Source organism: Mya arenaria, chromosome 15, assembly GCF_026914265.1.
Source record: "Mya arenaria isolate MELC-2E11 chromosome 15, ASM2691426v1".
Classification (NCBI taxonomy): Eukaryota; Metazoa; Mollusca; class Bivalvia; order Myida; family Myidae; genus Mya; species Mya arenaria.
In genome coordinates this window covers 24,246,308-24,258,351 of record NC_069136.1, presented here as the reverse complement: position 1 = coordinate 24,258,351, position 12,044 = coordinate 24,246,308, and the positions used below count along the sequence as shown (strand labels likewise).

The following is a 12,044-nucleotide window of genomic DNA, read 5'->3' as shown; positions in this document are numbered from 1 at the left end:
AAACTTAGTGGTTAGAGTTCCTTTAAAGCTTCTATGTGCCATAGCAAACTTTCATCTTCATTTTGCTTGTTGACTTTGTGACTACATATTTCTACAAGAAGAGATTCCCAAATTACAAGCCCTACCCTAAATTGTCGTAAGGGTATTCCAACAATACAAAAAAAAAACGTTGGCTCTAACTCAAAGGGACTGGCAAAAACATCTCAAGCCTTAGGAAATTCAAGCCAAACTGGAATTTTTACATTCAATAGAAAACAGTCGGTCCTTTACATCCAGTTCAAGCCAAGGAAGAAGAAATCAAGCCCAGCGAGTTGTCACGTCAACGGGTTTCGACCGTAATATGATCTGTATAATAATACTCACCAAAAATATTTCTCTCATTCCCTGGGTTAGCTTTAAGGCATACTCAATAGAGCATGGGGAAATTATTGCTTAAAATAACTTTTTGTACATCTGATTTTTTGCCCATTTGTACAAAATGTGATTCTCACACCCATGTGCAGTCCCAGCAATGTCCCCTACAAATTTTCTGAACATATATATATACAATACAATAACCTGTGTTTGAAATTTCCAGGGCCAACTGCTGTACTTCTCTGACCTTTCCGAAGCTTGTGGAATCTCGGACTACCCTTTCCTACAGGAAGTGATTCTCAAGCTACAAAGCCCTCCCAGCAAAGCAAACTGGAGGTTCTTTGGCACAAGTAGACCCTGTTGGACCTTGAAGGACCTTCAACAGCTGATACCCAACGAAAGGGAGGTTGGTAATTTTCTTTGAACAGTAAGCAGCAGACATGTAGGTCTTACAGTGTATGTTTGAATGAACAGTTTTTGGAATCATAATATTATTCAGTATTTTATTTATAACACGTAATTTTATCATGACCAAGAATCAACGATTCCAAAGGTTAAACCTATGGTAATGTCTGTTGGTAAGATAGATCCAATACATGTACATTCATAATCAGTGTTGAATTGATCTTTATGGAAATTTTCAGCGTGACCTACTTCTGGAAGTATTGGAGAGCCAGGGGATGATACTCTGTCTTCCCCGAGACGCCTGGTGTGCTGAGCTGGAAGACACGAGGGTGTATGTTCTCTATAAACATCTGCCCTACTATCCAAACATTGACTTGGTAAGGTTGAGGGTTTTAGCACATAATTGTTATTGTTCTATTTTCTCAAGGTTTAATTTTCACGCTTTTTTTGCGAATCAATCAGATCAGAAATTGAAACCTTTACATAATATTTAATGATCATGCCTGAATACACATGAACTGCATTTTGCAAAGATTTTTAACCAGGTTTTCAACGAAAACCGGGTTATTAGAATGAGGTTGTCGGACGGGCGGGCGGGCGGTCGTCAAACATTGGTTTCTGTTCAATAACTTTAGTTAGCATTGATAGATATTGATGAAACTTGGTGTGTAGGTAGCTTATGGGAAGAGCTAGCTTGGGATTGCTTTTGAGGGGGTGGGGCTAAGGTCAAGGTCACTGTTACTAAAAATAGAAAAATGGTTTCTGCCTAATAACTTTAGTTAGCATTGATAGATATTGACGAAACTTGGTGTGTAAGTTGTTTATGTGAAGAGCTAGCTTGGGATTGCTTCTGAGGGGGGAGGGACTAAGGTCAATGTCACTATTACTTAAAATAGAAAAATGGTCAAGGTCACTGTTACCTAAAATAGAAAAATGGTTTCTGCCCAGTAACTTTAGTTAGCATTGACAGATATTGATGAAACTTGGTGTGTAGGTAGCTTATGTGAAGAGCTAGCTTGGGATTGCTTTTGAGGGGGGTGGGGCTAAGGTCAAGGTCGCCTGTTACTAAAAATAGAAAAATGGTTTCTGCCCAATAACTTTAGTTAGGATTGATAGATATTGACGAAAGTTGGTGTGTAGGTAGCTTATGTGAAGAGCAAGCTTGGGATTGCTATTGAGGGGGGAGGGGCTAAGGTCAAGGTCACTGTTACTTAAAATAGAAAAATGGTTTCTGCCCAATAACTTTAGTTAGCATTGACTGATATTGATGAAACTTGGGGTGTAAGTTGCTTATGTGAAGAGCTAGCTTGGGATTGCTTTTGAGTGGGGAGGGGCTAAGGTCAATGTCACTATTACTTAAAATAGAAAAATGGTCAAGGTCACTGTTACTTAAAATAGAAAGATGGTTTCTGCCCAATAACTTTAGTTAGCATTGACCGATATTGATGAAACTTGGTGTGTAGGTAGCTTATGTACAGAGCTAGCTTGGGATTGCTTTTGAGGCTGGGATTGCTTTTGAGGGGGGTGGGGCTAAGGTCAAGGTCGCCTGTTACTAAAAATAGAAAAATGGTTTCTGCCCAATAACATAAGTTAGCATTGATAGATATTGATGAAACTTAGTGTGTAGGTAGCTTATGTGAAGAGCTAGCTTGGAATTGCTTTTGAGTGGGGAGGGGCTAAGGTCAAGGTCACTATTACTAAAATTAGAAAAATGGTTTCTGCCTAATAACTTTAGTTGGGATTGACAGATATTGATGAAACTTGGTGTGTAGGTAGCATGTGAAGAGCTAGCTTGGGATTGCTTTTGAGTGGGGAGGGGCTACGGTCAATGTCACTGTTACTTGAAATAGAAAAATGTTTTCTTACCAAATAACTTTAGTTAGCATTGATAGATATTGATAAAACTTGGTGTGTAGGTAGCTTATGTACAGAGCTAGCTTGGGATTACTTTTAAGGGGGGTGGAGCTAAGGTCAAGGTCACTGTTACTAAAAATAGAAAAATGGTTTCTGCCTAATAACTTTAGTCAGGATTGATAGATATTGACGAAATTTTGTGTGTAGGTACTAGTAGCTTATGTGAAGAGCAAGCTTGGAATTTCTTTTGAGGGGGGTGGGGTCAAGGTCACTGTTACTAAAAATAGAAAAATGGTTTCTGCCCAATAACTTTAGTTAGCATTGATAGATATTGATGAAACTTAGAGCGAAGGTAGCTTATGTGAAGAGCTAGCTTGGGAAGTGGGGTCAAGGTCACTGTTCCTAAAATAGAAAAATGTTTTTCTGCCCAACAACTTAGTTAGAATTGATGGATAGTGATGAATCTTAGTGTGAATATAGCTTATATGAAGCTGCAGATGGAACTTGCTCATACAACAAACTAATTGGCTATAATTTCTGATTGCCCATAACAAAAACCTGGTTTCGTCGCATTGCGGCGCTTCTAGTTTATTTTTTATTTCTTTGAAAAATCCATAAAGTTGCGAAAAAAAACAACCTATCGAAATATTTTATAGTACAACAATCCATGTACTGTATTATGTTTTGATTTGGAAGGGTTAAATCATAATATTTAATATTTTTTTGCACAGGCTGTGAATTTAAGACCTAGTTTAATAAACAACTTTCAGTTTCTTTACAATTTTCAGTTTCTTTTTTATGGTAAGACAAAATTGCCAAAACGAAATTAAAAAAGTGAAAAAAGAAACTTGCTTAAATGAAACAGCCTATAGTATAAAGCAAATGGAAACAAATTGCCACAAATAGTTCTTAACAGCTTGTTTTAAATTTTATACATGTATATTTCAGGGTGAGATTTGGCCAGAAGCTGTGCCGGACAATCAAGCCCAGGTGGAGAGATACCTGACGTTCTTCCCAGGATTGCCTGATCTCTTCTTTCCTCATCTTATCAGGTGCGAATAAATAATTCTAGGGTTGAGAGCTATAACATTCTTTCTGCTTCTTTATGAAATGTAACTGAAGATTTTGTTTCAATTTCTTCCCCCACCCTCAAATTATGATTTTTTTTTTGAGAATGCTGAAAATAGAAACAGGTACAAAAAGAACGTGGACTTCTTGAAATGTGCAGTATCAAGTTGAATAAATGATATCAATACCCGCCCATAAAAACAATAATAACTCATTTACATATCATTCCTACAGCTTGATGATAGGCAACATTCATTATCCAGCAAAATAATTATATTAACATAAGGGCTATTCCATTTAAACATATAACCCCCGGGGGGAAATAACTTTTAAATTATGCCACTCCCCTACAGAAGCAAATTTACACTGCAGGGTCCAAATTAGCGCAAAAAGACACCCACCTATATACTATAAAACTAATTGCCTCCCCCCCAGGGGTTATATGTTTTACTGGAATAGCCCTTTGAATAATTTTTATGCCTTCTTTGGAAACAACAACAACTCCAGAATGGTTTGATTTAGGACGATAATACTTCAGTGATGGTCAGTAGATGACCATCTATTTATTTTGGGATCAATAGGTCAAATATCAATGTCAAGGTGACAATTTGCTGAAAAAATATGGGCGTCTAATAATTTTTGTAAGTATATTAGTGTTGGAGGCATTTTACTATATCTTATTATCATAATCTTTGGATCCGATGAACAGTAAAAATTAACCACATTAAAATGCATGGTGGCCTTTTTGGTAGAACCATCACCCTGTGAGGGGTCCCGGGTTTGAGCCCTGGTCTGGCTGCACACTTTTCTCATCCTGTAACATTTACATGCAACTTTAAAACAAAATAGCAACTTATATACAACATGCTTACAGGTCATGCCTGAAGCTTGGCGGGGTGCTGGTTCTTTGGAACAAGGGCATAATACTACAGAAGGGACCTGTTCTTGTGCTGATGGAGTTACTCACTGATGTAAACAGTAAGTATGTGATATACACAAGGGAGGGACCCATGATTGTTAATTTGTATACGAATGATTACTTCAACTAAATAAATAGAACTTAACAGGCTAAAAAAAAATTGATAAAAGTGTTAGGTTGATGTTTCAAATAATTGTGGCCTGAAGCTTTGGGAGACATCTAGAGAAAGGATGAGATCTCGTTTCGCATGCGTGAGATTCGTGTGTAACTTGAAACAACCAAAGCATACCAAACTGCTGAGAGGTTGTGGCGTCACTAGCAGCACGTGACAACCTGCTATTTTGGATTTTGGCCAAAATAAATATAATTATTTATGTTCATTTTTTATTTTAGCTAAACTGCTTGATTGCCATGTTGACCTACCTGAATGTTGGTATGTGTTTATTTATCTTTATACTTTCTTAGACCAGCCAACCCTGTTCTTTGGTGTGAGGCTGATAAACTGCTCCGAGGATGAACTGGTTACTGGGCAGCATCCTCTCATTGACATACTGTGGGGCAACTTCAAGCTTTACCGAGCCATTTTACAGGACATTGTACTGCAGCACGGTCTTTATGCCTATGTAAGTTTTGTTTTTTTAAATTCTGCTGATTTTTTTCACTTAGACCTGATTTCACGGACCATGTTTTAACAGTTACCTATTTCTTAATTTTTCTTAAAACATCAAGGAGAATATGAAATGGTAGTAGTAAATGTCAAAACAAAACTAGTGGATTTTCGTAAAATTGTCAGTAGTTAAAGTTAACCTTTGCTTACAAGAGAAACTAAATAGGTTTTCTATGCATGTGTGAGTAATGTCATAGGTTTTAATCTCTACTGGCCAAATGCAAAAAGAGCTCATGCGATGGCCGGGTGTCTGTCGTCTGTAGGTTGGGAAACAATTGCTTGCATCATGGCCATCTTGTTTCTTCTTGTGGCAATTCAACCTTGACCTTTAAATTATTTTTTTCCTTATTTTTTAGGGATGCAAACGAATATTCGAATATTCGATCGAACGTTTGATATTCGAATGTCAAAATCGGTATTCGAATATTCGATGTTTTTTGTTTGATAACAAATAAACCTTTTGCCTACAACTGTGTTGTTGTATTTATTCACTTGTCTTTTTACAAAGACTGATCCCTTATGCCAGGGGCGTGAACGCTATGACACTATACACGTGTCACATGTTAATAAGGGACATATCGTCGACGACTATATAAACAGTACCCGTAAATTTACGAAAAATGGCTATTAGACAAGTGACATCAAACAATTATTTTCGGTAAATTTTAATGACCACGCCAATAAAAGATATACGGAAACAGCAGCCAAAGTGGTGTCATGGCTGCCAATTAAGCTGTGCAATATAGCTCAAATCGCCGTAATAATATGAATGACATGTGCTAGTTATGTGCTCTAAACTATCTTCCATGTTTCAATATGTCGCTCGTGCGATGAAATGTAACTGTATAGTATAGCATTTTAGGATAATGTTGTACAATAAATGAGTCAAAATTCAGGGTCATTTTCGTTTTATTACTGAACTAATCCCCGATTAGGTTTGGATTTAAATAGATATATTAAGTAGAGATCAATCCCAGAACGAGCCTCTCGTCCTACGGAAAGACCCTCCGTTGGTGATCACGACATTCGACCGGGAATTTACGATCATGTTTTTTTTGCAAATATGAATGCTGTGGAATTGAAATTAATTTGGCTTTTTATTTGTTCAAAATATTTTGCTTTTTGTTGGATTTATCAGGGTCCGTCGCGTGTACCGGCTATGGCAAAAGCCCCGGCTATAAATGTAGAGAATAATAATAGTAGTTAACTACATTTCTTAAATATCAATTTTGTTAATCGAATATTCGAATATTCGATCGAAAGAATAACCGAATATTCGAATATCAATTTTCCCATTCGTTTGCATCCCTATTATTTTTACAATCTGAATTAAAAAATATATATCTATGCTTTTTTCAGGACACAATACCATGCAGGACATGTCTCCCCTCTAAAAATCGGTACAAGACGGTGAACGCGCGTCTGCAAGAAGTGTGGCGGGTGAGCGAACAACTGATGATGGCTCGGGAAATGCAGGCTCGGGACGTTTTCTGTCAGAACGATGGCGCCAAACTGGAGAGATACACTCTTGGAGCACAAAGATGTTTGTTTTTTACTTTATCATTTACATATTCTAAAAATTCATATTGGCTTCTCTTTCTGATAGCTAAATGAAAGTAACCCATACTTGTGTATTATTCTTTTAACAACAGTGATTTTACATGTTCACTCAAATGGTACATAAACATATTAACACCTAGAAGCAAAAAATATTTTATGTTACTGGAGGTCTAGCTGTGTTTGGTATTAAAGCATCCCAATACTAAAACACACCATAAGATTTAATTTTTCTGTTCAAGTTTTAATTATTCTCAAATTAACATTTAAATACTGCTTGCTATTAAATTAGATTTCTTAAGTTTCGATTATATAATAAAAATTATATGAACATGGTTGGACCGATTTATTTTTTTGTCGATCGATTATAGTTTTAGACCGATTTTTAATCGCTTTTGTTTACAATTGTTTCAGTTTCCCTTAGGGACATAGTACCATCGCATCATTACCTCGGATGTCTACCGACATTCAGCGCATATAATCGATGTTTGCTTTGTGGATGTTGCGCATTTGAGGGGCCATTTTGTCCCGGAAATTTGACCAATGGAAAAACAGCCCAGTGAGTTTTTGGTTTTCAGTTTAATGACATTTATTTAACAATTGTGACATGACTTATTACAAAATTACACTTGTCCCATTTGACAACTCCCTTTAAACCAAGCTTTGGTCTGGTGTTGTCAGGCAAAATAAAATCTAACATGAAACCTACTTGCCTGATTTTGCTACCACCTACCAAACTTTTGGCCCAATGTCCAGAACTTTGTTAAAGTTAATTATGTGATTTACAATATAATATACTTCAGCAAATTTCACAATCAGTGCTTTGGTAGAAGGAAAGATACAATGAAATTAAGTTTTGCCATATTTAATTTTGAGTCTGAACTCAGACTTGAGACTCTTTTTTATCACTGACTTATATTTTCCATAAAACAGAAACTGCAGCTGTGATAGGGAAGGACAGATGTGCGACTATTGTGGCATGTGTCAACGATGTGTCAACTACCTAGCTGTAAGTACCGCTGTTCATATTGCTGTAGCTATTATGTATAACTATTTTGATCAAACTATGTAAAAAGCAAAGTGTGTAAGAGATGTGTGTTGTGTGTCAAAGACAATAGTTGTATATATTGATCAGTGAATTAAGTATGATGTGGACCATTGCAGAGATGTGTGTAAAACTCGGATGTGGAGTGTGTTGCAGAGATCTATAGGTGTGTAATATAAAGTGTCATAAATGTGTGAATGGTAGGCAGTGTGTCAGCGATTTGTGGATGATGTAGTGTGTGTCAGAACTGTACATATGAAGCAGAATGTGTCCGTGCTGTATCAATGATGTAAGTGTGTGTCAGAACTGTCTTTATGGTACAAAGTGTGTCAGAACTGAGTTGAAGATGAAGAGTGTGGAAGATGTAGGTTGTGTCAGGGCTGTTTGCACAACTCAGAGAGTGTCAGAACTGAGTGGAAGGTGTAGAGTGTGTCAGAACTGTGTGGAATGTGTAGAGTGTGTCAGAACTGTGTAGAGTGTGTCAGGAACTGTGTGCAAGGTGTAGAGGTGGTCAGAACTGTGTGCAAGGTGAAGAGTGTGTCAGAACTGTGTGGAATGTGTAGAGTGGGTCAGAACTGTGTGCAAGGTGTAGAGTGGGTCAGAATTGTGTGCAAGGTGTAGAGTGGGTCAGAACTGTGTGCAATGTGTAGAGTGGGTCAGAACTGTTGCAAGGTGTAGAATGGGTCAGAACTGTGTGCAAAGTGTAGAGTGGGTCAGAACTGTGTGCAAGGTGAAGATTGGGTCAGAACTGTGTGGAATGTGTAGAGTGGGTCAGAACTGTGTGCAAGGTGTAGAGTGGGTCAGAACTGTGTGAAAGGTGAAGAGTGGGTCAGAACTGTGTGAAAAGTGTAGAGTAGGTCAGAACTGTGTGGAATGTGTAGAGTGGGTCAGAACTGTGTGGAATGTGTAGAGTGTGTCAGAACTGTGTGGAATGTGTAGAGTAGGTCAGACTTGTGTGCAAGGTGAAGAGTGTGTCAGAACTGTGTGGAATGTGTAGAGCGGGTCAGAACTGTGTGCAAGGTGTAGAGTGGGTCAGAACTGTGTGCAAGGTGTAGAGTGTGTCAGGAACTGTGTGCAAGGTGTAGGTAGGTAAGAACTGTGTGCAAGGCATAGAGTCGGTCAGAACTGTGTGCAAGGTACAGAGCGGGTCAGAACTGTGTGCAAGGTGTAGAGTGGGTCAGAACTGTGTGCAAGGTGTAGGGTAGGTCAGAACTGTGTGCAAGGTATAGAGTAGGTCAGAACTGTGTGCAAGGTATAGAGTGGGTCAGAACTGTGTGCAAGGTGTTGAGTGTGTCAGAGCTGTGTGCAAGGTGTAGAGTGTGTCAGAACTGTGTGCAAGGTATAGAGTAGGTCAGAACTGTGTGCAAGTGTAGAATAGGTCAGAACTGTGTGCAAGGTGTAGAGTGGGTCAGATTTGTGTGGAATGTGTAGAGTATGTCAGAAATCTGTGGAATGTGTAGAGTATCTCAGAACTGTGTGGAATGTGTAGAGTGTGTCAGAACTGTGTGGAATGTGTAGAGTGTGTCAGAACTGTGTAGAGTATGTCAGAACTGTGTGCAAGGTGTAGAGTGGGTCAGAACTGTGTGGAATGTGTATAGTGTGTCAGAACTGTGTGCAAGATCTTAACTTTCATTTATGTCCTGTCTCCAGGGAGTCGAAGGTCGAATATCCCCGAAGTTCCAGCGGTCTGGCAGTCTTGTTAACCTCAATCTGAACCTGAACCAGGTACGCGGGTACACGTGCGAACAGGAAATGAGCCCTAACTACTCTCCAGTCGTGGAGATAGTTCCTGTACGAGGAGCTGCGTTCTTCATTGACATCAAAATGTAAGTGCTTTTGTGTATAATGTTAAGGTTGATATGTAGAGTGACATTCAAAAAGACAAATCAGGAAACATGAATTTTAAAATAGATCAAATGTAAAGAAATCAAATTGTGAAGTCAAACTGTGCTTCCTATGCAGTCTGTATATTGTTGTTCAGTTTTCATCATGCTTTATAAAACATGAATAAATGTCTTTGTAATATCAACCTAAAAGCAACAGGTACAATGTATCATGCTTTTTTAGATTATTCCAATTTCGTTTATCACGATTGTGATGTAAGCAGATAGATTCATGCATGAGTTTGTTTCCTGGATAGAAACCAGTGCTGGTGTCCATTTTGAAAACCCATGAGACAGTTCCCGTGGTGGGGGAACAAATCCACAACCTCTGTGTTGTGAGGCAGACACCTCTTATACCACTGGACGACCCTGACTTTCTGTCATTATGTTTGACTTTTGAATGTAAAATGTATATAATTTTCAGAGGTTCAATCAAGCTGATTTATGAGACCAATACTGGGAAGATAGTGGAAGAAATGTCAGGTGGGCGCCAGAATGTTCTCAGTGAGAACAAAGACTACCGATGTAGAGAAAGAGACCGAATAACACTGAAGCTTGACTTCTGCCAGGTAGGATATCTTGTCCAGTTAACGTATGTGTCTATAAGTCACTAGCCTCCATCAGACGCATCAAGAAAAAACGCCTACGAAAATACAATTTTAACCCCTTGATAAACTTAAAAACACAATAATGTTTTTTTTGCAGTTTTCATAATCATGTAGGTTAAGGTTACATACAACTTTGAATTTCAGGGTATTTAACTTTGGTTTGCAATTCCATGAGTGTTTCAATTTCGCCACCTTGTGATACCAAAACATTTATTCATAGTAAAGTATTTTAAAAAATGTGAAATGATATGGATTAACGTAGTGTGTACAACACCCACTAAGTTGTCCATGATCCAACTTAAGGAGTTTTTTTCCCATCATCATGAAACTAGCACAATATGTTTATGGGCAACATATCCCAGTCAAGTTCTAAAAGCAGCCATGGTGCCTCAGTTTCTTCAGAGTTGTGGCCCTTTAATTGCTCAAGTTACATTGTCCATGCTGTAAAGAAGGTTCTAAATGCCTATTTCAGTGAAATTACAGAAAATTGATTGAGTAAGAAGTAATAAACTGCATTGGAGATTATATCATCAATAAAAATATGAACATTATTGCAGGAGGATTTTGATGATATGTTGCTCACGATTAATCTCCATGGCAATAGGATATTCAAATACAAGACATCTACGCAGACCTGCCAGGTTATTGCCCGTAGCGATATTCCTGCGACAGCAATTGTCTACATGCCTAGGTCGAAGGTAACCTTTTCCAGTTTATCTGTTATTTTTATACAGAAATCAAAACTCTAGGTATTGTAAGAACATTAAGCTTGGTGTCTTCATCTGTGACGGCATTGCAGTGCCGAAACTTTAACCTTGAACATAACTCAAAAACGGCTCTACTCATTCACATGAAACTTGGTACACAAGTTGCATGAGACAAATATTCACTGCTGGTAATTTTGGCTTTAATGTTTGTTAAGTTATGCCCCTTGATCAAAAAAAAGAAAAAGAAGACAAGCATTGTTGTTTGCAGCGCAATTCTCTTGTTTGTGTAATAGTAAAGTATTATCCTCCTATAGATTAGAATGATCTATTAAGTGTTTGCGGTACAGATGAGCTTTTGCTAGTGCTGAACATATTGTCCTCTGCTGGTGGTGTTTCGATTGTCTTCTGCTAGTCTCGTACACACTTTCTTCTGCTAGTGCTGTACAGATTGTCCTCTACTTGTGGTGTACAAATTGTCTTCTGCTAGACTTGTACATATTGCTTTGTAGTGTTGAATAAATTGTATTCCGCTGGTGGTATACAGATTGTCTTCTGCTGGTAGTATGCAGATTGTCTTCTATTGGTGGTGTACATTTCGTCTTCTGCTGGTGGTATACAGATTGTCTTCTGCTGGTGGTATGCAGATTGTCATCTGCTGGTTGTATGCAGATTGTCTTCTGCTGGTGGTGTACACTTTGTCTTCTGTTTGTGGTATGCAGATTGTCTTATGCAAATGGTGTACAGATTGTCCTCTGCTGGTGGTATACAGATTGTCCTATGCTGGTGGTATGCAGATTGTCCTATACTGGTAGTATCCAGATTGTCTTCTGCAAATGGTGTACAGGTTGTCCTCTGCTGGTGGTATACAGATTGTCCTCTGCTGGTGGTGTTCAGATTGGCCCCTGTTGGTGGTGTACAGATTGTCCTCTGCTGGTGGTATACAGATTGTCCCCTGCTGGTGGTAAACAGATTGTCCT

At 38.3% G+C, this 12,044-nt stretch overlaps 1 protein-coding gene across 1 annotated transcript in view; it reads left to right on the top strand.

Annotated features, from left to right (window-relative positions):
- The window catches only part of LOC128219925 (uncharacterized), an 80,791-nt gene that overhangs the window by 14,395 nt on the left and 54,352 nt on the right, over window positions 1-12,044 (top strand). The window contains exons 14-24 of the mRNA XM_052928103.1: window positions 578-760; window positions 999-1,136; window positions 3,562-3,665; window positions 4,556-4,659; window positions 5,066-5,223; window positions 6,627-6,810; window positions 7,239-7,383; window positions 7,758-7,833; window positions 9,520-9,695; window positions 10,177-10,321; window positions 10,918-11,058. Of these exons, the coding sequence (XP_052784063.1) occupies window positions 578-760; window positions 999-1,136; window positions 3,562-3,665; window positions 4,556-4,659; window positions 5,066-5,223; window positions 6,627-6,810; window positions 7,239-7,383; window positions 7,758-7,833; window positions 9,520-9,695; window positions 10,177-10,321; window positions 10,918-11,058 (1,554 nt within the window). The remainder of the gene's footprint in view (window positions 1-577; window positions 761-998; window positions 1,137-3,561; window positions 3,666-4,555; window positions 4,660-5,065; window positions 5,224-6,626; window positions 6,811-7,238; window positions 7,384-7,757; window positions 7,834-9,519; window positions 9,696-10,176; window positions 10,322-10,917; window positions 11,059-12,044) is intronic.